Raw genomic sequence first — 25,160 nt, 5'->3', positions numbered from 1 at the left:
CGAGCAGCACAGGGCTACAGATTTGGGAGGCGAGACAGGGCTGGCCCGGGCCAAAAATGCAGATGCGGGTGCAAGTGCATGAGAGCAGCCCAGTGCATGTTTGATACCCTGGTCCTGGACTGGAAGTCCGAACGACAGAACGTTGATCCTAGGAACCGCTGTGATGGGTACAGAGAAAAGGATCAATCAGGATTGCGTGAACCGCGGGAAGGATGCCGTCACGGGTGGCTTTCTGAAGGTTGAATGGTAGGATATCAGTGACAGACCGTTTGAGGTTTGTACATGGTTTCAAATCACATATATCAGCAGGTTTATCGCAACGCTCCATCGGCAAACTGCCCACTGATTGTTTACGTATACCGGGTGGATCATCAAATGCATCCCATGGTTGCCATTGTCTCGTTTGAAGTTATTAGCATGGTCTTAAGCGATGAGTCACTGTAAATAGTTGAAACAGGTTCCTGTGAAAAACTGTTGATATCTGTGTCAACAGGTTGAGTTTGCAAGAAATCGATGTCCAGTAGTTGTGTAGGGTAGTCGCTTGATGTATCACGTGATGTACGTTATTCGCGTCAGACAAGAGCGATAGCTACAGGTAAGGATAAAGAAAGGAAATGTTTTTATTGCCAATAATAAACTGGAAATTATGTGGTATTCTTGTTGTTTGGCTACCTAGACTTAGATAGGTACATAAGGCATTGATGCTTCTGGTTGGACTTGTAAGTTATGATGAGTGTGAACTCATGCAACGTTTGTCTCAATACAATCAATAGTGCTTCAATACCCAACAACTTGAGTGACTTTTTCAGACCAACATTACATATTTCGAATGTAAATTCATAAATATTAATTAATGATATTGTATGACAAGCGCTGGTGATATTACTCTATTGTCGGTTGCAGAGATAGTTAGACGAGGTTTGCCCCGCTGCTGTTTGTCATTCTAACTTCACAGAGTCACACGAATGACATAACTCTGTACTCTGGAGTCAACAACTAAACAAACAACCACCAATAAAAACATTCGTCAGGTCAACATAAATCTGCTGCACTTCCCTGGCTACAGGTCTCACATACCGCGTCGTGTCGCGTTATCAGACTGCAAGCCACTTGTTGTCAATTCGCTCAGAACCAATTGAGTCACATCAAATCATCAGCCATGGGCAAAGAAACTCCTCTCGTCTCCTCGCGGCGACTCTCCAACGCTGAGGGCGATCCAGTCGCTGTTGTCCGCGTGCGAAACCTCCAGACAACGATCCAAGGACCAAAGGATGCCTGGGGTCGAGGTTCAAAGCAGCAGCCTTTGCTTATATCTGCAGCAGTCTCACTGACACATGCGTTCCCCTCATCCTCAGCAGACGACGAGGTCTCCGACACAGTGCACTATGGTCTTCTGAGCAAGTCTATTCTCAGCACTCTGGAGAAACTGCCAAAGTCAGCCTTGTCGCTGAGTGATGTGTTGAACAGGCTCTGGGTCGACCTCACTGGTTTTCAGTACACTGGTGTGAAGGACCCGTCTGCTGAGCAGACAAAAGCTTTCCTCCAGACCAGCCTCATTCGACGCCTATCAATCTCGCTCGTTCTCCCCAAGGCCTCATTGATGGGAAGTGCTATCAGACTCACCGGCTCTTGTCTCTTTGTTGACTCGGCCATCACAGCACGAAGCTTGGAACTGGGCCTGGAAGGAATCAGGGTGCCTACGCTCATCGGTGTCAACAGCAATGAGCGAAAGGCCAAACAAGTTGTTATCACAAATATCAGGATCGATGAATATCAGACAGCCCATGATGACTATGCCGTCATAGAGAGCATTATTGTTGATGTGAGTAAACTCCTGGTAGCTGGCCTATTACCCATACACTGATACCTACTCGTACAGGCCATGTCAGAATCCTCATTCGAAACTCTGGAGGCTCTAGCGGCCAGTCTGGCTTTCCACATTGCTAGGGAGTTGAGGACCAAGCGGGATGACTTTTATGGAGAGATCATTCGCATTGGTCTGGAAAAACCCACCGCTGTGCCACTTGCCGAAGCTGCTTGTGTTGAATTGACAGTCAAGACCGAGGATGTCAAGATCGAGGTATCAAAAACCAAGGATGTGAGGTTTGACGACACTAGGAACAGGGTTGCAGGTTCAGCAGTTACCACCAAGAGCCATGATAGCAAGTCGTAATAGCAACACCATCTTGAACACAAATCAGAAGCAAGGGGAAACCAAAATTCGATGATGTATGAATAGGATGTTTGGGTCACGTTCTACCCGGCATGGTATCTTGAACTAGCCACGGGTTTCTTTCAACAGTTTACACATGTTGCACATGACGCAAAAATAGCTTTGGTCAAGTGTATAGCCTCTTTAACATTTAGGCATACCTTTTGCAACCCGCCGCATACAAAACACTTTTGATGAAGTTCGCTGCGTCAAGCTGTACTCACTTGTTCACTTCCATTCCTGCTCGGGGGGTATCTCCTTTTGTGATTTTCCGAACAAAGTCTGGATCTGGGTTGAATAACATCACATGTAGATGCTGGATGGCGTTCACTGACTGCAGACCTTGCCAGTTCCTGAACCAGAGGACCTATAATCATAAGCTTCACGAAGAAAAGGATGCCAGCGGCAGAGAAGACGTACGTTTTCTTCCGGGACATGCGCTCGAAATGTTCTTGTTACGAAACCATCAATCTCCTTCCTTGCCTCGTCTGTCAAATCGCCCGTTGCAGGGTCCTCCTTGAGATCGAACTTTGTCCAGACCACAAGATGCGCGATCCTCGGATCTATGCCATAGGGAGCATCGTTCCATAGAATCTTGTAGTCGTCCTCAAACTCAAAGGGTGCTCCGCGCGGTGTCACAGGTGGTGTCCATTTAAGACGATGCTCAAGGAGAAAGTTGGCAACAGTGCCGTACGTTTTCTTGAGATGGAATGTAAACTGCTTATAGCGGCGAAGCTCTGAAGGCACACGTTTGAAGAGTTCTAGACGATTTGTCTGAATGATTTCTCGGACCTCGTCCCAGGTTGAGATGTGGTATTCTTCGTCTGGCGTGGAGAGAATGCCCCTGTCCTTTTCGTGGGTGATGAGAAGAAATTCAGGGCACTCGTCTGTTCTTTGGTCTTCTGGGATATTGTAGTTCCAGAATGGAAGAGTATCTGCGCTGCCCATGGTTGCTGAAGTTGAATGTGAGGTGACTCCTGGTGGTTGGTATGGGATGAAGTTACGGTGTGAGATGAGCTTCGATATATTGATAATTGGCGGTCAGGAAAAGGCGAAACTGAAGTTGACTGTATTTTGTTGAAAGGCAGTTCAATCGGTTCTTATGTATTTATATTATTTGTTGCGTTGGTGTTTGGAATGCTCTTCATCACGTAGAAATGCTCGTTTGAGGCTGATTTGTCTGGCTAAGAGGTTGGAGTGATAGACTGTTCTGTTCTCCACCAAGTCGCACTAGTCATGATGAGGGGACAATGATAAGACAGGGCATATGCAGTTAATTATAAGTTATACGAGATCTATATGTTGGAGTTTGATTTGTTGTACAACTCGTTTTCGCCTAACCCTTGTTAATCAGACTCTCAATGTGTATGTTGATCTGTAGTCTAAAATGCTCGTGATTTATAGTCTAATATGTTTATGCTTTCGCTCCCTATTAACTGTTATCAAGTAATCAGGCGGGGTATCATAGGACAGCACTCCACCAAACTGCGGCGCATGAAGTAGTGAGGAGTTGGAGGTCTAAATAATCACAATATTGGGCATCAACGTGAGTTACATACATAGCGGAGGAGCTGTCAAGACATTGACCTTATATTTACGCTGTCATGTCTTGAATATGTAGGGTAAGCAGGCTTCTTGTCCACTGCCAATGCCACGTGGATGAGATGATAAATGAAGGGTACTCGACATATCAAGGCTTGCATGTGAGGATTGACTCACTGCATGATACAATAGAGCGGGAGAGGCGCATGTCAGTGGATTACACAGACTTTTGTACCTCTATATTCTTATCTCTATCTCTATTCTCTGATTCAGTGTATACATAACTGCTCGACACAAGTCAAGCATTAGGTATATCAGTACAGGATCGACCGATGCATAGTTAGATAGTGTCGAGGCTAAGCATGGTCAACCTTATTGCATCCACTCTTGCCCAATTTCGACTGGGCCTAGACTCCATTCTCTTAGCTATGGTCAACCAATTGTAAAGCCACGAGATAGTTTGCGTGCGGAGAGCTGCGGGAGCTTTGGCCTATTTTGTCCATGTCCTCACCGTTGAAGGAGAAAGTTTGGGGCATTAGGTACAGTAAATGTGAGCTGGTTGGGATGTTACCTCACCCGCGGGAAACAGAAATTTCTTCTTGTTAATTTCTCTTAGTAGGCTGTTGAACGAAAAAGAGGGATTTAATATTGAGCGGTTTGCTGTATTGGGTAAGGAAGTGGCAATTCAATGAGCGATATCATGATGAAAAGGTGGTGTACTTGGACCAAAACTAGCCATCCATTGCCATGATACCACATTTAGTTCTCGTCAAAAGGTTTTTTTTCCTGACAGGGTGGTATGGAGCATAAAGTAGTTTTGCTTATGTTTCCGTCTTTATTAGGAAAATCATACATGGGTTTCTATGGTATCATATCGGCAAAGGACCGATCTCGAATTCACTCTCTTGCCATCATCTCGACTAACTGAGTAGTTTACTGCTAATTATATACTGATTGTAGCGGCAAACGGGTCCCGGATCCTAGTTCATGGTTGGGTTGGGCCCGCTTCAAGGTGAGAGAGAGATGAGATGGAGATGAGAGATCGCTAGTTCAAAGTGGTGAGCTGGTGGGGTTTTTAATTCCTGTCTACTAAGAATACGCATCAAAACAGAGACATCGACAGAGAGCAGAGAAATGAACAATTACGATAAAATCAATGTGCGAGATGGAATAATAACAAAAAGGAGAAACGAAGCATCTTCATCTCCTCTTTTCAAGCCACCGCCTACTCGCCTCATCTTGTCTACAGTACCCAGACAACGGGTACGTGTTACCAGCCTCCATTCTCCCCAACGGCCAATAGTCTCGCCTCGACAAAGCATGGGAGCTGAGCGAGCTGGATCTAGACGATCAATATCACCGAGTGTCTACGGTAAACAAACAGTGAAGGGGGTTGTCACCGCAACTTGGCTCATTTTGTCTCTGATATTTGGTACCGTACTGGCCAACAAGAAAATGTACCACACAATTGTCAATCAAGAAAGGATCTAGACAGGTTTACAAAAAATAAAATAAAAAATAAGATTCAACGTCACTGTTACGATCTTCTCAGCAGAATCATGATGTAAAATAAAAGAGACAAAGTGTTATATCCTTCTCCAACCAAGTGTCCGACTTATTCTGTCCCTACAGGGAACAGCTCCGTCGCCACCCCCACCAAGAAGTTGCAATCCATGGGCCATGGCATGGGCAGCAGCAGACGAGAGTTGCAAGCCAGGGCATCACCGCCCCGCATCTGCTCTCCCTCCCCTTTCCTACTACCGTATCTCATTCCTTAACATACATACTTGCTCCTCCTCTTTCTTCTCTTCCTCTCCATCTCCATCTCTCTCTTCTCCATTCATCTTCCTCTCCATTGATTGCTTCCATATTGGTCCCCCTTCTACTAATAATCCTCCCTCATACTTCCTTCACAATGGCCAATATTATCAAGAGCGCGCTGCCTACCCACCTCAAGCCCAACACCGGCGATGAGCAGGGCAACGAGCGTCGTCATGGCAAGACACGCAGTCACATGGTGAGTCCAGCACAATCATTCACACTCTAGTGGTCTTGTGGAACAATGCATTCGTTGGGAGCTCATGAGGGCGTGAACATGCATCATGCCATGATGTTGGTACTGCCACCTAGCCACGGCGAACCTGTGTCTGTTTCCAAAGCTTAGCAATGGCCTACGACTGCCTCTGCAGTGATGTCGAAACCTAGCCATCAGACACAGCTGCGGCTATGAACAAGCTTTGAATCCATCAAATTCCATTGCATCAGACACAATGAATACAACGGCCACGCGCGCATATTCACCCCTCTCTCCCTTCGAGCCTATTTGGATGTTTCGACGAGAATGGCAAATTCCTTCCATCTCCCCCAAAACCACAATCAAACAGAAATATCACAGAGATTGGCGATCAATTCTAAAGCAAGCAATCGTATTTTCGCATCGTACTAATCCATCATGCACCAGGCTTTCGAGAACACCTCGACCAACGTCGCCGCCGCTCAGATGCGAAATGCTCTGACCAACCTCGCCGAGACCGTCAAGGACCCCGAGCAAAAGAAGGCAAGTTCAAGATGAGATGAATACTCTCTAGGACCATCCCAAGCTAACCATATGCCTGCAGCTGTTCGAGACCGAGATGGACAACTTCTTTGCCCTGTTCCGACGTTACTTGAACGACAAGGCGAAGGGTAACGCAGTGTATGCTCACCCCCTCCCTCCGAACAATTATATTTAAACCCGACAGTTGCTGATGATTGTGTAGAGACTGGGATCGTATTGCACCTCCCGCCCAGGGCCAGGTCGTCGACTACGATGACCTTGCCAACACCGAGTCTGTCCAGTTCCTTAACAAGCTCGCTGTTCTCAAGCTCAACGGTGGTCTGGGAACCTCTATGGGTTGCGTTGGCCCCAAGTCCGTTATCGAGGTCCGTGATGGTATGTCCTTCCTCGACCTTTCCGTGCGACAGATCGAGTACCTCAACCGCACATACGACGTCAACGTCCCTTTCATCCTCATGAACTCTTTCAACACAAACGACGACACCGCTGCCATCATTAAGAAGTACGAGGGCCACAACGTCGATATCCTCACCTTCAACCAGTCCCGATACCCCCGAGTCTACAAGGACTCTCTCCTCCCTGTCCCCAAGGACAACGACTCTCCCATCAACGAGTGGTACCCCCCTGGTCACGGTGATGTTTTCGAGTCTCTCTACAACTCTGGCATTCTTGACAAGCTCCTCGAGCGAGGTATCGAGATCGTCTTCCTGTCCAACGTCGACAACCTGGGCGCTGTTGTCGATCTCCGTATCCTCCAGCACATGATGGAGACCGACTCCGAGTACATCATGGAGTTGACCAACAAGACCAAGGCCGATGTCAAGGGCGGTACCATTATCGACTACGAGGGCTCCGTTCGCCTGCTTGAAATCGCCCAGGTTCCCAAGGAGCACGTCAACGAGTTCAAGTCCATCAAGAAGTTCAAGTACTTCAACACCAACAACATCTGGCTCAACCTCAAGGCTATTAAGCGTGTCGTGGAGAATGACGAGCTTGAGATGGAGATTATTCCCAACGGCAAGACTATCCCCGGTGACAAGAAGGGAGAGTCCGACATCTCCATCGTTCAGCTCGAGACCGCTGTCGGTGCTGCCATTCGTCACTTCAACAATGCCCACGGTGTTAACGTCCCCCGTCGACGATTCTTGCCAGTCAAGACTTGCTCTGACCTCATGCTCGTCAAGTCTGATCTCTACACACTGAAGCACGGTCAGCTTCAAATGAGCGCCGCCCGCTTCGGTGACGCCCCCTTGATCAAGCTCGGTGGTGACTTCAAGAAGGTCTCGGACTTCCAGAAGCGAATCCCCTCCATCCCCAAGGTGTTGGAGCTGGACCACCTCACCATCACTGGTGCCGTCAACCTCGGCCGTGGTGTGACGCTCAAGGGCACTGTCATCATCGTTGCTACAGAGGGCAGCACCATCGACGTCCCACCTGGATCTATCCTTGAGAACGTTGTCGTGCAGGGTAGCTTGCGTCTGCTTGAGCATTAAAGTGGGAGCATGTTGGAATTTGTGCGCTCATGTCGCATGTTGGTTCTCGAGTTCTTGTCAAGGCCTTTTGGAGTGGATAGGATAAGATGGTGATGCATTGGCAGGCATTTTTAGCAAATCCTTAGGGAAAAGGATATTTGTGCTATGGCATGGAGGAGTGTCTCCGCGTCAGGTGTGGTTCAAGGGAGTTGAATTCTAGCGTCGACTTCTACGCTTGGGAACTTTGAAGGATAGGTACACTTTGAGTATGTACGTACTTGGCAAAACAGCAATAGCCCGCTACCTACACGTAGGTGCAGAGCACATTTAATTGAAAAAAAGGCAATGACAATTTCTGGAAATGAAGAGTTTAATGAAAAATGCGCCGTTCTGTGCCAAAGAAAGACTCTTGATGTTTGACTAAACAAACAAGTCAACGCCAACCCGCAAATGTTAGCACCGGCTATTAAACAATTAATTTTAACTTTTCTTTTTCTTCGTTAGTGGTATTTCTGTCAAAGGACTGAGTTGACGCGACCCAATAGCCACATGCTTTAACTTCAGTTTGGTCCAGATCTTAACCTTAAATATCTTGCAAGTAGGCATTTACAGTTCATCAGCCTTCGCTGGTCCAACCTTCCAAAGCTCCAAGCAGGACAAACGCCATTGTCCAACGGGCGCACATCATGATAGTGTTGACAGAGAGAAACATAGAGGCGTCTACTTCTCCAAGCGTGAGTGAGATAGATCGATCGCATCGCACTATGATCTTCGGGTGGCTGCTAGCTGCGAGTTGGTTATGGTCGCGGTCGGATAACAGTGTCAAAACGACAGTATGTTTGAGAGATGAGACGTCGTTAGGGCGAATGCTCACAGACTGGTCTGTGAACATTATGGGGGAGGTGGCTGGAAAAGACCCTGCGCAAGTGCCAAAGAGCATTTTGACTTTTGTATGAGTTTGAACTGATCATGGTCGACAACCGAGATGGAAGCGCTTGTCCCGGAAAGCAAACTTACTTGCTCCGTGGTTAGTGAAATCAAAGGACTTGGATCGGCGCTCATGACGTTCCATCAAAATGAGGCATTTCATTTCCTGCGATCTTCAATGCCGAACCGGGGTTACTGATAGCTTCGAACGCACTTTGCACTAAAGGACGTTGCCCATCTCCACAAGGTTTGGATCCTACCCTGAAGAAAGAAGCCAAGCTTCGGGGGCGACGATACTTTCTGGAAGGACGAAAAGATATTTTCAGCACGCTTGGTTTTCTTGCCGAATGCCCAGCCGGAGAGTCAACGCCTAGAAGAGTCGAACGGAAATTATGGTATAAAATAGGGGATATCAAAGATAGCCCATGATGGTATCGTGAAGGCTTGGCTAATAATGGCGGCCTCTATCAGCCAAGGCTGTGGCTATCATGAGGATGCTCGAAATGGTGTAGTCCGGAGAGGGTGGCCCCGTAGTTCGACGGAACCAATCCAGCCAGCCAGCAGCAATGCAGGCTTTCATATTGTGTGTGGGGTGCTAGTGATGTTGGTTAATGCGATGTCCGGACCGGCCTGGACTAACTGGCCTACATGGTCCTGAGCGTGGGCAATGCCAAAAGTTGGGGACCCCAGCCTGATATCCTTTGGCCGGTGCAATGCCTGCATTCGATGCTTCCATGACCAGGAAGTGTTGCAAACCCCGGAAGGTTCAACATTCGTGCATCGTCCAAGTGCCTTTGCGTGATTCACTTACACCGCACTTACACCGCACTTACACCGCACGTACTCTGTCGGTTGACCAGTATATTTCTAAAGATTGATGGCTCGAGGAAAAGAAGAGACAATGAGCCGAGAAATAAGGTTCTCTTTCAGCCTGGAACGGTTGTGTATTCACCCTCCGTTCTCGGATTTGTTGCTGAGGGAATCTCTGTGACTTTTTGAGCCGATTTTCAAGCCACAAAGACAACGTCAACAACAAACACACCGATTTAGAAACTGGTGTGACAGCCAACGAACCATATTGGTTCACAATGCTGTTGCAGAAGGCTGGAGAGCACGCTATATCATCAGCAAGGCTGCGCCATGAGGATTAGGTTGGTGAAAAGAATGCATGGTACGAATGCTCTTGCGTATTCCTTTCTCGGGGCTCGGAAGCTATGCCAAGTTGTGTGGAATGTGTTGCAGTGCATGTCCCTTTGCTTACTTGAAAAATTGAACCAAAATGCGAGAGCAAACGATGATGATGTCGTCAGCCATAGCTTTGCCTTGCTGCGTTACATTGTAATTGTTTGCCAATGCTGTGATGGCATGCAGTCATCAGGCAGTGAAAGCCTTGCATGAGTGGCCATGTATGTTTGTTGTCTTTATTGCCCAACGTTCAGCTACAGAAACGTACATATGGCGTGCGCCATCAGCGGGCAATGATTCACACTAATTTGCGCTGGACGCACTTTCGGTAAAGACTATCGAAGGATGATGCGCCGTAGGCGCCTGAGGATGGCAGTCTCGGGTCGTTGTGGCCAGTAGCGGGAAGTTGAATTCGACATAACCAATGCCGAGAACGCCCTAATTCATCAATGTTTCCAAGAAAATTTGCAAGAGTCATTACTGAACAAGAATCTCAAGTGCTTACAAGGAAAACACAACGATTGAAGCTGGCTATTGGAACTATTGACAAGCCAAGGGGGGCAATGTCATTAAAGTGGTGCCCAATAAGGAAAGGTGAGTCTGCCAGGGGGCGAGTCCAGGTTTCCAATAGCGGCAAGCATCCAGACCGCCGTGGAGGGGAGAGGATCGATAATTCCAGCAGCCGACATGCTGAAATTTCCCGGTTGTTGAGAACCGTTGGCCACAGCCCGCAAGGGTCTTGATATCCGCTATCATCAACCCTCCTATCATACTGCATCATGCTTTATAGGTTGATTGTAAGGATTAAAAGCATTGCTCACATGCGCCGACATCATAACAGAGAAGGACGAACACTGGTTATGTCATCTTAGCTAGAGCAACTTTTTATCTGTTACATGAGATGCAGCTTGTGACAAGACACAAGCCAACTTGCAAAGGCAATACATAGCAGAACAAAGACACGGCTATTTTGCTGGATCGCATTGCATCGGGGAGGCTTACGACAGCTTGTCTAGGATGTCAACCTAAAATCATGGCGGCTATCGCTACTCACTAGGTACAGTAGGGTACTAGAAAACTCGACTAATTGCTTGGGGCGCGAAAAAATACTAAGACACTGAATAGGCTTGAGCTGCCGTAAACTAACCATATAATTTCGTCGATGAATCTCTTCACACCCTGGTTTTTGGATACCCGAGGGAAAGGTAGGGTAACTGGCCTGACCTCGCCCCAGAAAATAGGTGCACCACCTCCGGTGCGCACCGGAGCAGCGCGCCGTGACCACTTGCCGGACTAAGGCAAGGCTGACAAACCATTGACCAGCACGGGGATGCGGTGGGATTGATTGAGCAGAGAGATACGCTTTGATCAACGCTCGACTCATGACCAAACGGACTGGAATCTCCCTGTTAGGAGACGTGCAATACCAACGTCAGAAGGTATCCGCTGATAACGAGGAATTGCAGGTATGTGTGCCCAGGTTAAGAGGTAGTTGCAGTCGGGGGGCAAGGCAGTCAAATTGTGATGGATCGAGGCCGCATATCACTAGCGATGCTTAATGGGCGCGTGCCCGCTTTGGCTGTCAGGCACAGCGCTCCAACAGGTTGTAAGTTGGTCCTGCAGGTGGAGCCGGAGCATCCTTGGAGGAGCGAGCATTGAACTGCGAAGTGATGAGAGCGCCACAAAGGGCATAGCGCTGGCACGCTCTGAACGCTAGGCCTGCATGGCTAATTTCCTTAGCAGGGATCTGACATGATCCGTTCTGGTTCGGGCATTGGAAGGCCGCGGCTGGCCTGCCAGTGGATGGAATGTGATGATGTAGCGAAATGGGCCAAGCAATCAAGGCATGGGTTTAGGGGAGAAGGAGATGGGATCACTGAAACCAAGCAAGATTATTGGCAGCCAGCTCTGAGTAGACCCCACTTGTGGGTGAATAGCACAGGGACCATGGTCAAGTGCAAAGAATCTGAAGCGAAGGGGGAAAGGAAGGAACTAAAGGAAAGGAGAAGGAGCACAATACACACAACAGAGCGCAGTACAGGTACTGAAGCAAGTACCTACAGCTTCCTTCCGTAGGGGATAATGGATTAGGGATGCTACGCCTCGCTCGTGCCTCACACCTCTTTCTTGGCCTTCCATCGCACCCCCCTTCCCTTCCCATTAGCCTCCACATCCATTGACCTGGTCTAGATACCTACTGCCCAGGATCCAAGGTCTCGTGGGATTGATTAGGTTGGTATCCGTAGGATAGAGTAGCGTAGCGTTTGATTCACAGAACATCCTATCCCCTTTATTGTTATTAGTATTGCCATTCTATTGTCACTAGCTCTCAGTTCCCTTTATTATAATAAGCCTCCCTCCGTCTGCTCAATTCCCTTCCTTTTCTCTCTTCTCTATCAACGCAGTCTACCTCTAGTCAATCGCTACCTCGTTGTGCCTCTTACCTACCTTAATGTAAGTTGAATACTACTCTCGGCCTTTCCCTTGCAAGGCACCATCCGCATCTGCATACAATCACACTCCCGGTTTCCTTCTATGGCGTTGGAATATGATGCGGGCTTTGGCACTGGCTGGCACTGGCAGCAGCCGTCGATATCACCAACCAGGGCCGCTGGCACCTGCCGACACTGGCAGTCAACCGTCAGCCCAAGCAGGTGCAAGTGATTCACTTGGAAATGTCTGCCTGGCCCTGATCCGCGAATTGTTTATATCCCAACAACTCGCGCTCTTCAAACCCCTCGCATACATCATCATCCAACGCTCGCACTATTGCTCATAGCTTCACTACTCTTCACGCAATATCGAAACATCACAAAGCAAAGCATCCACTAACTTGACTGATAGTAATAACTCAGTCATTCTTTCAATCCCACAAACCCAACCAACCTTCAAAATGAAGTACACTATCGCTACCATCGCTGCCTTCGCCACCATGGCCCTGGCCAAGCCTGCTTTCCTCAACACTGACTTCGCTCTCACTGAGGGCAAGCCTTACACCATCCGCTACTCTGGATGTGACTCTGGCTGCACCATCATCCTCCAGAACGGAGAGTCTACCGACCTCAAGGACTACAAGACCTTGACCAGTATGTCTCAAACGAATCTTGACTGCCCTTTGATCATCATACTAACCAACACACCACAGGCGGCGCCAAGGGTGACTCTTTCACCTTCACTCCTTCTCAGCTCCCCTCGGACACCTACAACTTCAAGATCACCGACTCTGCTGGTGACATCAACTACAGCGCTCAGTTCACCTACGAGGGTTCTTACGACGCTCCCTCCGTCACCTCCGCTACCAAGTCCGCTGTCGAGACCACCGCTGCCCAGACCACCGAGCAGGCTACCACTCTCGCCAGTGTCACCAAGCCTGTCGAGGAGGCCACCACTGCTAAGCCCATCATTCCCACTCACGTCCCCGTTCCCCCCAAGAACGCCACCACTCCTATTGCTACCCCCACCAAGACCGGCGGTGCTGGCCAGACTGGTGTCCCTGAGGTTCCCGTCAGCGGTGCTACCCGCATGACCTCTTCCCTGGCTCTCATTGCCGGTGCCGCCATGGCCATGGTTTACCTCAACTAAGTTATGGACATGATTTTTCTGCACGAATACGCGGGATGAGAAAGAGCGGTTTGATGAGATTCAAGTCTTCGGTGTATAATTCTACTTTAATGATGGCCTTTGTTTATTCGTTTCCGGTTACCCCACGAGGCGTCACGGCCGGCTGTATCCTATGATGAAGCCCGCGTTGGCTTATCAGGGAGGAACGAGAGCCAGAGCCAGGTATTTAGAAATCAATTAGACTCAAAGTTGGTCTGCCTTTTTACAACTATTCTTTTCCTATTGCTGTGATGTATCAACATTGAATTCTGTCTTGCTTTTACTTCCTGCACGGTTGTTCATTTTGAGATGCGGGACAGGCGTTGTGGGCTTCTTCCTATTGATGGGATTTGAGTTTGTCTCCATTGTAGAAGCTTCTCACCCCCTTGAATCAAAGCTTCTGATGTCATGGGTTGGTTTTTTCGCTACTGTGGAGAAGAAAGTTGGTTTGTTATCCTGCTCCATCCATCTACTCTGTCAGTCAAATCTGACTCCGAGTTCAATTTACTTCTGCTTATGCTTCTGCTCTCCACTCTCTTATGCAGGTTCCCGGTCTGATCTGCCCTGCCAACCCATGCATCTACGGCCCAATTGCGGTTTCAGAATCATCATCCCAACGGCTTGACTACTGCAAACTGACCCCTTGGCCGGGCGGGTAATCCTGCAATCCTTCAACCCTCGCGTGCCTGGTAGGGATTATTCCCTGCTATAACAAGTGTATGATATCAGTGGACATTTCTTCATTCGGTATCCAAGAAAAAAGAATTACCGCATTTTATGGTTCCGGATCTCGCTTGCTCCGTTTAACACCGAGATTTCCTTATATGCTACCTCCCTCTTCGGGACATTCCACCTGATCTTTCATGCGATCTTCATTAGTTATCTAGGTACCCTGGTAAGCGAACAGTCGATCCATCACCGCCTTTGCCGTTGGTACAGATACATACACAAGACCTCGAGGTATTTGACCGAAAAACTTGTCGAACGCCGGTAATCAAATTGTCGGTTCCAAGTCTTGAACGACTAACTCCATACGCGTGTACTTGAGACACAGGATCCGCCAAACCCACGACGCATGCAGTGTCTTGAGGTTTAATTAATTACCACTGCGACTCTGTACCCTGCACAGCACAGCAAACAGGTTTCGATTGCCAATGCTGATCACTTCCTTGCCCGTTTTATTAACGGGTTTGTGTTACATTTCATGGGCATCAATTCGCGTGGGGAAAGGAAGAATACATGGTCAAGTTTTGCATTATCTCTTCTCCTTGTCTTCCGGTGTGACCGATCTCATCTGATATGTACACAATAACAAAGCAAAGCAGACAAGCAAGCGATCTGATGCAAGGCCCCTTGCGCCAGCAAACATTCCTGTTTCTTTGTGTGGCTGTGGCTGTGTCTATGTCTGTCTCTGTCTCCGCCATGTCTTTGACCTGTTGATGTTTTGAAACTAACGACTATCCCAATAACGCCTAGTCTTGCATTTGCTTTTTCCAAGACAAAGATAAAGTTACATATAACTAATACAAAAAAGGCACGAGCGGGGAAGAAAGAAATATTTGTACCGCCCAAGCTTCCATCATCCTGCATAAGACCAGACGAAAGAAAGAAAAGTAAAGAAACAGACGGGAAGAGGAAACGGAAAAAATACTGTAGATGAAACGCGCGACCACCCGTTGGACGGCAAAAGGACGAGACGAGATGAAATGAAGAAGTGGAAACCAACAACATTCCTTGATCCTGTTTGTCTCAAGGTAATACAGTCAGTTTCTAGCGACATAGGCAAGGGAGGGTCACAAAGATAAAACAAAGTCTGGGAATACAAGATTATCACTGTCGCGGAGTCATCCGCTTCTTCTTGGCAAGTAATGGACTCGTCGCGATGTCAGCCCACGCTCCGATGCCGCATAGTCCTTGATCATCTTGGAAGACAAAGGCGTATCCGTAGTTGAGCAAGGAATCGACGCCGGTGGAGATGTCAGAAGCACGGCCGACCACGTGCGGGACGGGACCTGGAGTGGTCATGGAGAAGTCTGAAGACCGGGGTTCCTGGACTTGGAGATCGGCTGCCGGGGCTGAGGCCGAGACCGAGACGGAGGCTGGAGTGGGACATCTTGTCTCGGAGATGGAGACGACCGACGACGACCCGACTGTTGCTGTTGTCCAGCCCGTGACGGAGAAGAAGTCGGCATCAGAACGGACGGTGGTCTCAAGCATCAAGGACTCATAACTAGGAGGACCATAGTGCTGAGGTTGCTGGACGCCATCATCCACATCCACATCATCAGGGGCGTCAGAGCCGACAACATACGAGTCATAAGGTGAAAAGTCAGGATCATGTGTAAAGACAGACGAGGCTAGGGATATTGAGGATTCAGAGCTGTTTTCGTGATTGTCAAAAACGTCCATTTTGAAACAAAGTCGGATGTTGTTTCAGTTCAGGAAAAATGAGTCAGGTCCCCGCGAATCGCCGTTGATATATATGGAGAGGATGTAGTGCAAGGTTGCTCTGCGTATGAGCAATTCGTGGACGTAGTGCGTGATACAAGAACGACAATTAGATGTGATAGTTTGATCAAGCTGAAGTGTTGGACAGTAACTTCTTTGATACTGGATTGCAGTGAAGAGAGATCGACCCGAGGAGGTGGGTGAGGCCAGGCCTTTTGAACTCACGAATGAACCGTCATCGCATCAGATCTGGCTTGTATGCAAACTCCCACGATTCGTCAATCGCACCCAAGAAGCCACGCTGATTGATGCGCTGACGTCTCCCATTGCCTGTAGTATGATGAGACAGTCTCGACCCGACAGCCCTATGTAATTAATACGCGGAGAATCAGTCTTATCGTGAAAGGGCCACATACATAGGTACTATGAACTGTACCTGCACTTGCACTGACTACCTGTGGGGAGCAGAAAAGTTAGCCTCTTGAGTCTTAGTATACAGAAATAAACAGCCTAAAGAGCGTGGTATAAGTAGCATAAGCTGACCTACTAATTTCGTCTCTTGTGTTTTCAGCGGCCAGTCTTTCTGGTACCTCAAGGAGTGAGGACTGACTACCATGAGTCTCGATGTCGTTGTGTTCAACAAGTGGTGTCATCATCGCATGGCATAACTTTCTCTAACCCGTTTGGCATTAGACAAGAATCCACGATTACCTGTCAGAAGCTAATCGCCTCACTTTCCTTTGACGCCCAGTTTGATAGATGGAGGTCTATTTTGGGGAAAAAAGAAGGGAGGGGAGCTAAATATGGGAAAGCCAAGTCTCGTGACCGTCGGGATATGTGCATCGCCCTCGGAGTGCAACGGCTCAAGAACACCCATACAACCAGCACATTATAACCATGGAGGCAGTTGAGAGAATGAGGAATGCCTACATATTGATTGTAATGATTCGGCGTTTTCGTCATGACTTGACCGTGTCGACAGGACAGTAGTGCCTTCCATTAATTGGCTGTGACCTGCGAAATCTGCTATCTATCAACATCCATCCTTCCCAAGCGCCTGTATTCACCTCTTACCCGAGTACCAAGGTACTAACACTTCAGCAGAACTCAATCTCTCCATATGCACATATACTACCAGTTGAAGGCCTAAAACATGAGTCTCATTCATCCCGCCCAGCAGCAATTCGACAATATGAACCCGAACCCCTCCGGTAGTCAAGATCTCGAGTGCAGCTTTATCTGGATTCTTGACCAGAAAAGAAAATTGAACAGGATCACACACTCCACTTCTGACGCACCAGCCCTGGGAAAGTACAAGGCTTTCCGTCATCGTGTCCTCTACTCCGAGGCTCTTTATGATAAACCAATGTGGTGGAGTTTTTCGTCTGAGGAGACGATGGGAAACGAGGCACAATGGCTTGAGGTGGGCTATGCCCTGGGTCAACTCGATACCGTTGTTGAAGCAGAGTCCGAGATCGTCGGAAGAGAGAATGTTATCCTCGTGGGAATTGAGGAAGGCTGTGCCGTCGGTCTAATGTATCTGATGGAGGCATGTGAACCTCTGGGTGCCTTTTGCGGATGCAGACTACGCATACCCTTACGGAGCGACATCTCGTTCATTGGAGAATTTGGTAGGTATCCACAAGATGCTATCCAATCCTGCCAGATGTAGGACTCGACCCAAGATTTGGAAGTTGAAGAATCAAATACATATACGACCACTGGAGAACCAGAAACACCTATGACCACCGCACATTCTCTGGAACCCGTATCTGCCAGTTCTCAGTCGGGCTCTGTGAACAACCTATTTGACAACGTTCCGGCCGAAGTACCTGATCAGTCACCAAAGGCCAAGCTTGCCCGGCTTGGATTATTCCTTCGCCGTTTGCGGCAGAAACCAGACTACTGCACTCTGAATTTTTGCGCTAAAACGGCCATCAACACACCGGTATTCCTGACGCGAACCCCATAGTATACTAAGGAACAAGGCGTATACGAGTGTATCAAAGATCTGGGCTTCACGATCCATCTCAATGACATCTTGGGCGAGCAGAATGACTTCGCGACGTTGACAGATTCAGTCAAATTTCTTATGGATGGTATGGTTGCCAACAAACTTGGACCTTGGAGTGATACAGTTTCATAAGCGTGACCAGACGCTTTCCTTGTCTTGGGTTTTTGAGCGAGGGGGCACGCCAAACATTGCACGAAGCAGTAATTTGAAGCATGGGTTCTTGAAACAACAGGAAATAGACGTGCTGATGTTTCTTTGAAGGACATCAGACCTTCATCTTGATGCGCACGCAATAAGAAATGTAATAGGATGACAAAAACAAATAGAACAAATGAATAAAAGGGCTAATGTTTATCGATGCTTCCATGCCTCCCTGCGCCTTTGAAGTAAACAGTATTCAACTTGAACCGACATCAGTGCCAAACCGGCCATTACGCTCCCTCCCTTCAGCCTCCATACTGGCTGCCATGCTCCCCTTCCGTCTCAGTCCAGGAGCCTTGAACTTCCTCACCACTTGGTAAGACCTGTCGAGCTCGTTCTCGACGGCACACCTAATTCGCAGGGCAGCCACGGCAGGCCACACGCTTCGTTCGCCCCTCAGAACCCAGTAGTTGAGGGTTTCCCGAGTCGGTGTTTCCAACAATCGCACAAAGTCTCCAGCTGTCACTTCCGGCACAAGAACCATGGAGGCCGCTGGGACCTGCTCGTCGACTAAAAAGCGACGGATACCTGTTGGGAGGAGGTTGAGCGTATCCAGTTGACTGAGGCGGTGTCGTATCTCCAATCCGACCATGCGGACCAGAAAAGCAGAGACTTGTGTGGTTTTGCTCCGTGACTCTACCAGGGATGGCCCATGCATATCGGACTGGATAAAGGGGATGAGGTATGGTCGGGCTTGGCTGACGATAAAGTGGTTGACGTTGAAAAGTTCAGCGATGCGCCTCAAGGGCGAGTCTCGGTCCGAGTATGATGTGTGTGTCCAGTGTCGAAAGTCGATGGTAGTGGCGGGTTCCCAAGGTACGATGTTGCCGTGAGCGTCTTTACAGAGCATCGTCGTCTTGCGATGACCATAGAGCGAAGGCGATGAAGCATTCGACGCCACAGCAGCTGTCCAAATCAACTAGCACGAATCAGCATGCCGTAAGTATCACAGACAAACATCAAAAACGTACCACATTAGGCGCGGTGAGATAGTTGAGCAGCGTCGGTACACCTCCTTGACCCTCTGTCGCAACCGTAATGTTCAACACCCTCTTGCTTCGGTTGTAGGCCTCCTCAAAAGTGAGATCGCCGACGTTGGCTCTCACACACTCCTCCAACACAGTCACGTCAAGGAAGTAACCTTCCTTGGAGAAGCGTCTAATTCTCCGTAGTAAAGTCGCCCACCGTGACTGGAAAGCTCGAAATGTCGAGAGTTCGCCGTTATCAGTTCCGACCTTTGGCGCAAAGGCTGAGAGGTCGATACCGTCGCCGCTCAAGACAGCTGGGAGCTCTTCTTCTGTGTGGATTGCGACCAAAGCTGCGATCAAGGCGCCTGTAGCTGTACCGGTGATGATGCGAGGAAGTAAACCGCGTAAGAAGAGAGCCTTTACAACGCCTAAATGACACATGCCAAATATGGCACCGCCTTGAAGAACGAGGGTGCTTCTTCCGAAAGCCTGCCGCGTGTCGTGTATACAATCTAGCTTCATCTGTGTCGTTAGAGACGGCCCATGGCCATGTACGGCGGACGGCGTCGTGGGAAGGGCACGGATATCCTCCACTGCTTCAGCAATCTGGGTTATGTACTCTTCTATAAGATACTTGGTGCCAGCAAAGGATCGGTTGTAGAGCTTGGGTGAGGTGATGTTTCCTAGATTCCGAACAAGACCAGACCTCAATAGATTAACGAGCTGCTGAAAGTTGGCATCTTCCCGTGCGGTTGCAAGGGAGTCCAGGCGTTCGGCAATCAGTCTCCAGTCATAGTATTTTGAAGCTGGGTTATTCCTCCTATAGCCGTGTTAGTGAGAGCTTCCCCAATGGCGAGAGCTACACGCGCCATAAATCAAGACCAAGGAGGTTATCGAGATGCAGCGCGGCTTCTTCCCAGTCCTCAAAGACCTCTGCTGTCCTCAAAAGGTCCAGCCATAGCTCAACAGGGCTTTTGCGCGTATACCAGGTTCGAAGCTTCTGCAGGGACATGATTAGTTAGAAACGATGAACCTCGGATCGCGCGCCATGGTTGGAAAGGAGAGATGGGTTGGTTACCCTCTGCCAGAAGCTGGCCACGTCCACGACGACACCCCATACGGTGACTGCCACCCCCATTATCGCGTTACCGAGGGCCGATCACAAGCACAAGCACCATTTGCAAGAGATTGGATCAGGTCTGATTGTGAACGCGAGGACGGGATTACGCGTGGCCGAATGTACCTTGTACTAGACGAGCAACATTGACTACATATATACGGCGCTCAGGACCGGCGAAACGAGTCTTATAGGCGTTTAGAACAGATGAAAGATTGTTTATGGGATAAATATGTAAGGTAAGTTGGTGTTGTTGGGTTCCGTGGAGCTCCCCGCAACTCGTTCAACGAAAGTACGGTACCTTGTTCACCTACATTTAGTACGCTAAATCGGCATGTGATTGCCAATAGGATCACCAAAGAGTCTTAGACAGCCACACTCACACTCACATGCCATGCAAGGGAGGTCAGGATGAGCTTCAAGCTGATAAATAGATAACCGGCCATCTAGTTGCAGAGTGCATGGAACCAATTACACAATGTGATTCATGTGAGTTATAGCTTCACTATTTGCCGATCCCAAAAAGTCTAAGTTGAATAGAAGCTACTATGCTAGACTGCTAGTCTCAAAAGTCGGATTGATAATTTGAAAGAATATCATATTATACAGCAATGCCTTTGTTTGCTTGTTCTGCAACCAATGTCTTGTTGCGTTTGCCAAAACTCCATAAAAAACCTCCAGTCTAATCATCGTCATCGTCAATGACATTCCTCCGACGAGATCGTCCTGCCGCCTGTTCGACATCACTGCCATCGTCGTCGCTGCGGTCTCTCGTCCTCTGTCGCTTTTTGGACCGAGGCTTCTCATCCTCATCATCGTCGAGAAGCTCTTCCTCGTCGTCATCATCGGCTGGGCTGTCGGCCTCCTCATCGTCACTGTTAACGATGAAGCCATCGTCGAGCGAGTAGCCTTCGTGTCGGCCCACGGCGTCCTCAAGATCCTCGTCAGACTCTTCATCTCGACGTCTTCTGTTCTTGCCTGCGCTGGGCGCGCCACGCTTGCGAGAGCCTGCTGCACCACGGCGCCCTCCCTCAAGATCGCCAATGGACAATCCTCCTCCACGTCCAGACGATCTACCTACGCCACCAACCATCTTAGCCTCGGCGTTTTCGCGTTTTCTCTGAGCCTTGTTTCTCTCCTTCTCGGCCAACTCAGCCTGCTTCTTCTGGAGTTCGGGGTCCTGAGTAGTGTTGATAATCATATTTGTTGCGTTCGCAGGCTTGCTGGCGCTTGCCATTCGCTCAGCAAGGCGGGTCAGCGCATCGTCTCCGACGGCCTTGTTGGGTCGAATGCTGTATTGCTCCGTGATATGTCCAACCGTCATGAGGATGTTGCTATGTAGCTCGGCGGCAGCGGCGTAGTAGTGGCCATCCTGGACCTCGGTGTAGGGCTTGTCTGCAGGTGGTGCGAGCGCCTTTCTGTTGATTTCGTAGTGCTCTCCACCGACAGAAATAGTCACTGATCCATCGCTCCAGTGGAAGACGTTTGTGTTGCTCTTCAGCTCGCCGGTGCTGTGATCTCTTCGAACTCGGGCGACATGTTTTGGATGTTCAGCCCTGGCATTTGCAATATCGAATTCGCTTGGCTGGTACGTATCGGGGTTATATTCTTCAGGCATGATCTTGATGAACTTGGGAACGCGAAGGACTCGTAACTGAGGAAGAAAAGTTAGCAACCCGCCTGATGTGTTGCGCGAAGCAGAATATGACATACCGCGCCATCTTTGGGCTTGGGAACTCGATGCCGGTAGGTCGTGACATTTTGGACAGCACGCTCCTTAGTCTCTAATTGTGCTTGGTCTTCATCGTCGTTGCCATACCGCGCGTAGCTGTCCCCTTCTGGGTCCGAGGCGAGCTCATCATCTTCATCGACCGACTCCTTGGTAGGTACAATATCGTCGTCGCCTTCGTCGCCGAAAAGGTCGTCAATAGGGTCAATTAGCCCATCTGAGTCAGACATGATGTAGTTTGTATGTTTTTGCGACTTGTAGAGAGTGTCAATTGAGGAATTGGAGAAGAGGAATGATGATGGAAAAGTGGTTGGTGTTGGCGCGCACAAAGCAATAGCTTCCAGTCCAGCTCAGTCGCGACTAGAGTCTTTGACCCGACTAAACTATTTCTGGGCCTGAGGTTGGAGGATCACCAGCCACAGTGAACAGCCACTTTTCGACAGTCGTCTCGTCGCCACTGTCAACTCGTCTCTGTTGCAGGTCAGTGGAGAAGGATGGAAGTTACAGCGTTGCCCGTGCAGCCTCAAGAGACAGGGAGAATGTCAAAAGGTGGCAAAGATGCATTTACAGGAGATCTCTGAAACAGGCATGGCGCGCTTCAGGTGACATACAGAACCAGTAACAGAGCAGTCAGAGCAGCAGGGAGTGGGTTTCACTCTGGTCCGGGAGAAAGATGCGCTAGCGTGTGGCGCTCCGTCTGCTACAGCATGGGAGTTACGGGGTACTTAGCCGCTAGACTACCCTCTAATCCTATGGAGGGATCCATTCATTCATCGAGCCCCGACACCGACACCTCAAAAACCCCCTTTCTCAATCACGCCTCGCCTGTTGCTGGTATTGGATTGAGGTTTTGATATTGACCTGATCCTAACAACAGGGCTTGACTCGACTCGACTCGACTCTACACGCAGCTTCGATCAGGAGGAACAAGACCCAAGGCTCTCTCGTTCAACCTCAAAACTTGGGAAAACCTCTTTTGCCCTCTCACCTACTATTTCACCCCGCCTTTCTGTCAACCATGTCCAACCTATTCTCTGGCATGTGAGTATCTTTGATTTCTTATATCTTGTTATTCTTTGCTTCATCTCGCTTGCACTTGTCCCGCCTTGGGATCTTCATTGCTAGCAACAGCCTCTGTGTGGCTTGCTTGTATCCCGTTGCTGTTATCATCTCTGCTGTCATGGCCTCCCTCTCATCTCTTCTCTGATGGGGCATCTTCGAAGAGATATAGGGCTCCTCACCAGCCACGATGCTTTTCACTACCGTACGAGTGCAACATGGCAAATACATTACCCTGGATACACTCAAGACCCAGATCCATGCCTTGCGTACTCTTTGTTGCAGGCCAACTACCGAAGCATATCCAAGCACCCAAACTCTCTCTCTCCATGTGGTCCCCTAGTACAACATTCGAGACATGCCTTCCTAGGATCATCATATGAGCTGGCAGGTTCATCCTAAGCCCCGCAAGTATCGTCACGAACTGCTTGCAGAGCAAGGTTGTCCTCTGGCAAGGCCCTTCGCATGATCACATCCTCAAGGAACGCGGTCTAATAGCATGAGCATCCTCTCCTTCATATACCATCATCCCTACCTTTTCCATCGTTCGTCTGTCTGCCTTGTCAGGGCGCCACGCATGGCGCCTTTCTGCAGCCATCATGAGCGGGACCTGGTAATGTTTCAACCAATTTCGCCTATCTAAGCATAGTGTGCTGTCACATTAGCTGTTTCTGACCTCTTTTCTGTTCCTTCATCATCTCTATCTTTACCTTCATCTTTGTCTTCATCTTTGTATCTTCATCTTCACTCTGCTTCTCATCTTGTCTTCTTTATTTCACCCCCCAGCCACTGACAATCATCAGCAACGCTCGTTTCCGAGGCGGTTCCGGCAAGGCTAGCAGTGGTCCTCAGAAGAGCCCAACTGGTTCTACCGCCAGTCAGCCTCCTCCAGAGCTGCCAGCCCAAGGGAACCAGTCTGCAGCAAGCCTGGCCCCCAAGGTTCCTCCTCTGCCCAGCTCCCCTTCGTTTTCCCAGACCATTGGCATGGACGAATCCAGCGGCGTCATGAGCGGTGACGATCTCATCTCATCCTATCACCTTCCTCGGCCTCTGCCTCTGTGGCTCAACGCCCAGTACGCCAAACACATTGTCAAGGGTAACTTTATGACATTGAGCGCACGACCTAAAACCGTCGAGCAAGGTGAATGGATCGCCCATCAGGTTATCGAACACTACCGTAATCTCTGGAACTTCGTCCGCGTCCTGCATGAGAAGGAAGATGATGGCACATCCATCTGCAACTCGACCAGCTGCCCACGCATGTCAGCTGGAACGTGAGTAGTACCTTTCTTTATGAACCGCGCATATACTTACTCTCAACAGCAACCACTCTTTCACCTGGCTCAACCGGAACAGGGAGCCTGTTGAGCTCCCTGCTCATGAGTACATGACTCTCATGCAGCGATGGATCTCTGGAAAGGTCGACGACACCAACATCTTCCCAACTGACCCCTCCGGTGTTTCGTACGCCCACAACCCTTCCATCACCACCACACCTTTGTCACAGCTCTCGAGCCCCGGTGAGCCCGAGTATATCGGCAAGCGATCGGGTTTCCCCGACAAGTTTGTCGACATCTGCCAGATGATTTTCCGACAAATGTTCCGAGTCTACGCTCACCTTTACTGGGCTCACTTCTCCGAGCCCTTCTACCACCTCAACTTGGAGAAGCAGCTCAACAGTTGCTTCTCCCATTTCGTCCTGACTGCTACCGCCCTGGATATGCTCAAGCCCGCCGAGCTGGAGCCCATGCAGCCTCTGATCGATCTCTGGGCCGCCAATGGAACCTTCCCTCCCGAGTCCAAGGCATACGAGTATGCCAATATCCGAGCCGGAGAACGCCTCCTGCAGCTCTCCACAGCCCCTCAATAAGCGTGGCCGAATAACAGCGTGGACAGAATGTGTAGCGTAGCACGAGGGGCGGAGAAGGATGGTGTAATCATCGATTGTGGATAGATTCAACTGTATACAACCTGGGAGGCATGTATTGGATCTGTACTCTGGGAGGATAGATCAAACAGTTGAGACAAGTGGTGGAGACATGGTAAAGCATATCCCTGTAGCGACAAAGAGCTGCGGACTGGAGTTTTAGGGGCCTCGATCAGAGTGCTTCGTGGCGAGAGTTGATTGT

General features: G+C 49.2%; 9 protein-coding genes across 9 annotated transcripts; 5 read left to right on the top strand and 4 right to left on the bottom strand.

Moving 5' to 3' along the window:
• The first annotated feature begins 1,015 nt into the window (after positions 1-1,015).
• On the top strand, positions 1,016-2,369 carry FGSG_00526 (uncharacterized protein). Its single transcript, XM_011317900.1, has 2 exons — positions 1,016-1,822; positions 1,880-2,369. The coding sequence occupies exons 1-2, from the start codon at positions 1,160-1,162 to the stop codon at positions 2,171-2,173; spliced, it is 957 nt and encodes a 318-aa protein (XP_011316202.1). The 5' UTR covers positions 1,016-1,159; the 3' UTR covers positions 2,174-2,369.
• FGSG_00525 (uncharacterized protein) lies at positions 2,205-3,332 on the bottom strand. The gene is made up of 2 exons (XM_011317899.1): positions 2,633-3,332; positions 2,205-2,579 (listed from the first exon to the last, which is right to left on the bottom strand). The coding sequence occupies exons 1-2, from the start codon at positions 3,158-3,160 to the stop codon at positions 2,433-2,435; spliced, it is 675 nt and encodes a 224-aa protein (XP_011316201.1). The 5' UTR covers positions 3,161-3,332; the 3' UTR covers positions 2,205-2,432.
• A 2,273-nt stretch (positions 3,333-5,605) lies between these two features.
• Positions 5,606-8,143, top strand: FGSG_00524 (UTP-glucose-1-phosphate uridylyltransferase). Its single transcript, XM_011317898.1, has 4 exons — positions 5,606-5,771; positions 6,216-6,311; positions 6,373-6,449; positions 6,514-8,143. Exons 1-4 carry the CDS (start codon positions 5,670-5,672, stop codon positions 7,802-7,804), a joined length of 1,566 nt encoding a protein of 521 aa, XP_011316200.1. The 5' UTR covers positions 5,606-5,669; the 3' UTR covers positions 7,805-8,143.
• Positions 8,144-12,302: 4,159 nt separating this feature from the next.
• FGSG_00523 (uncharacterized protein) lies at positions 12,303-13,724 on the top strand. The gene is made up of 3 exons (XM_011317897.1): positions 12,303-12,349; positions 12,740-12,981; positions 13,041-13,724. The coding sequence occupies exons 2-3, from the start codon at positions 12,789-12,791 to the stop codon at positions 13,475-13,477; spliced, it is 630 nt and encodes a 209-aa protein (XP_011316199.1). The 5' UTR covers positions 12,303-12,349; positions 12,740-12,788; the 3' UTR covers positions 13,478-13,724.
• Positions 13,725-15,325: 1,601 nt separating this feature from the next.
• Positions 15,326-15,904, bottom strand: FGSG_00522 (uncharacterized protein; the record flags this gene model as incomplete). The annotated part of the gene is made up of 1 exon (XM_011317896.1): positions 15,326-15,904. One exon carries the CDS (start codon positions 15,902-15,904, stop codon positions 15,326-15,328), a length of 579 nt encoding a protein of 192 aa, XP_011316198.1.
• A 1,192-nt stretch (positions 15,905-17,096) lies between these two features.
• On the top strand, positions 17,097-17,915 carry FGSG_00521 (uncharacterized protein; the record flags this gene model as incomplete). Its single annotated transcript, XM_011317895.1, has 2 exons — positions 17,097-17,574; positions 17,671-17,915. 2 exons carry the CDS (start codon positions 17,097-17,099, stop codon positions 17,913-17,915), a joined length of 723 nt encoding a protein of 240 aa, XP_011316197.1.
• Positions 17,916-18,354: 439 nt separating this feature from the next.
• On the bottom strand, positions 18,355-20,138 carry FGSG_00520 (uncharacterized protein; the record flags this gene model as incomplete). Its single annotated transcript, XM_011317894.1, has 3 exons — positions 18,355-19,077; positions 19,130-19,946; positions 19,990-20,138. 3 exons carry the CDS (start codon positions 20,136-20,138, stop codon positions 18,355-18,357), a joined length of 1,689 nt encoding a protein of 562 aa, XP_011316196.1.
• A 787-nt stretch (positions 20,139-20,925) lies between these two features.
• FGSG_00519 (uncharacterized protein) lies at positions 20,926-22,202 on the bottom strand (the record flags this gene model as incomplete). Its single annotated transcript, XM_011317893.1, has 2 exons — positions 20,926-21,897; positions 21,957-22,202. 2 exons carry the CDS (start codon positions 22,200-22,202, stop codon positions 20,926-20,928), a joined length of 1,218 nt encoding a protein of 405 aa, XP_011316195.1.
• Positions 22,203-23,630: 1,428 nt separating this feature from the next.
• Positions 23,631-24,901, top strand: FGSG_00518 (uncharacterized protein; the record flags this gene model as incomplete). The annotated part of the gene is made up of 3 exons (XM_011317892.1): positions 23,631-23,644; positions 23,835-24,305; positions 24,355-24,901. 3 exons carry the CDS (start codon positions 23,631-23,633, stop codon positions 24,899-24,901), a joined length of 1,032 nt encoding a protein of 343 aa, XP_011316194.1.
• Between the last annotated feature and the right edge of the window lie 259 nt (positions 24,902-25,160).

Source organism: Fusarium graminearum, chromosome 1, assembly GCF_000240135.3.
Source record: "Fusarium graminearum PH-1 chromosome 1, whole genome shotgun sequence".
Taxonomy (NCBI): Eukaryota; Fungi; Ascomycota; class Sordariomycetes; order Hypocreales; family Nectriaceae; genus Fusarium; species Fusarium graminearum.
This window is presented reverse-complemented; position numbering and strand designations above follow the sequence as displayed.

Excerpts from the sequence above, each read along its gene's own strand:
- FGSG_00526 (XM_011317900.1), top strand. The coding sequence starts at position 1,160 with ATGGGCAAAGAAACTCCTCTCGTCTCCTCGCGGCGACTCTCCAACGCT. Across the intron at positions 1,823-1,879 it reads TAGAGAGCATTATTGTTGAT|GCCATGTCAGAATCCTCATT; the intron begins GTGAGTAAACTC and ends CTACTCGTACAG.
- FGSG_00525 (XM_011317899.1), bottom strand. The coding sequence starts at position 3,160 with ATGGGCAGCGCAGATACTCTTCCATTCTGGAACTACAATATCCCAGAA. Across the intron at positions 2,580-2,632 it reads CGCATGTCCCGGAAGAAAAC|GTCCTCTGGTTCAGGAACTG; the intron begins GTACGTCTTCTC and ends TTATGATTATAG.
- FGSG_00524 (XM_011317898.1), top strand. The coding sequence starts at position 5,670 with ATGGCCAATATTATCAAGAGCGCGCTGCCTACCCACCTCAAGCCCAAC. Across the intron at positions 6,312-6,372 it reads AGGACCCCGAGCAAAAGAAG|CTGTTCGAGACCGAGATGGA; the intron begins GCAAGTTCAAGA and ends ATATGCCTGCAG. Across the intron at positions 6,450-6,513 it reads AAGGCGAAGGGTAACGCAGT|AGACTGGGATCGTATTGCAC; the intron begins GTATGCTCACCC and ends ATGATTGTGTAG.
- FGSG_00523 (XM_011317897.1), top strand. The coding sequence starts at position 12,789 with ATGAAGTACACTATCGCTACCATCGCTGCCTTCGCCACCATGGCCCTG. Across the intron at positions 12,982-13,040 it reads GGACTACAAGACCTTGACCA|GCGGCGCCAAGGGTGACTCT; the intron begins GTATGTCTCAAA and ends AACACACCACAG.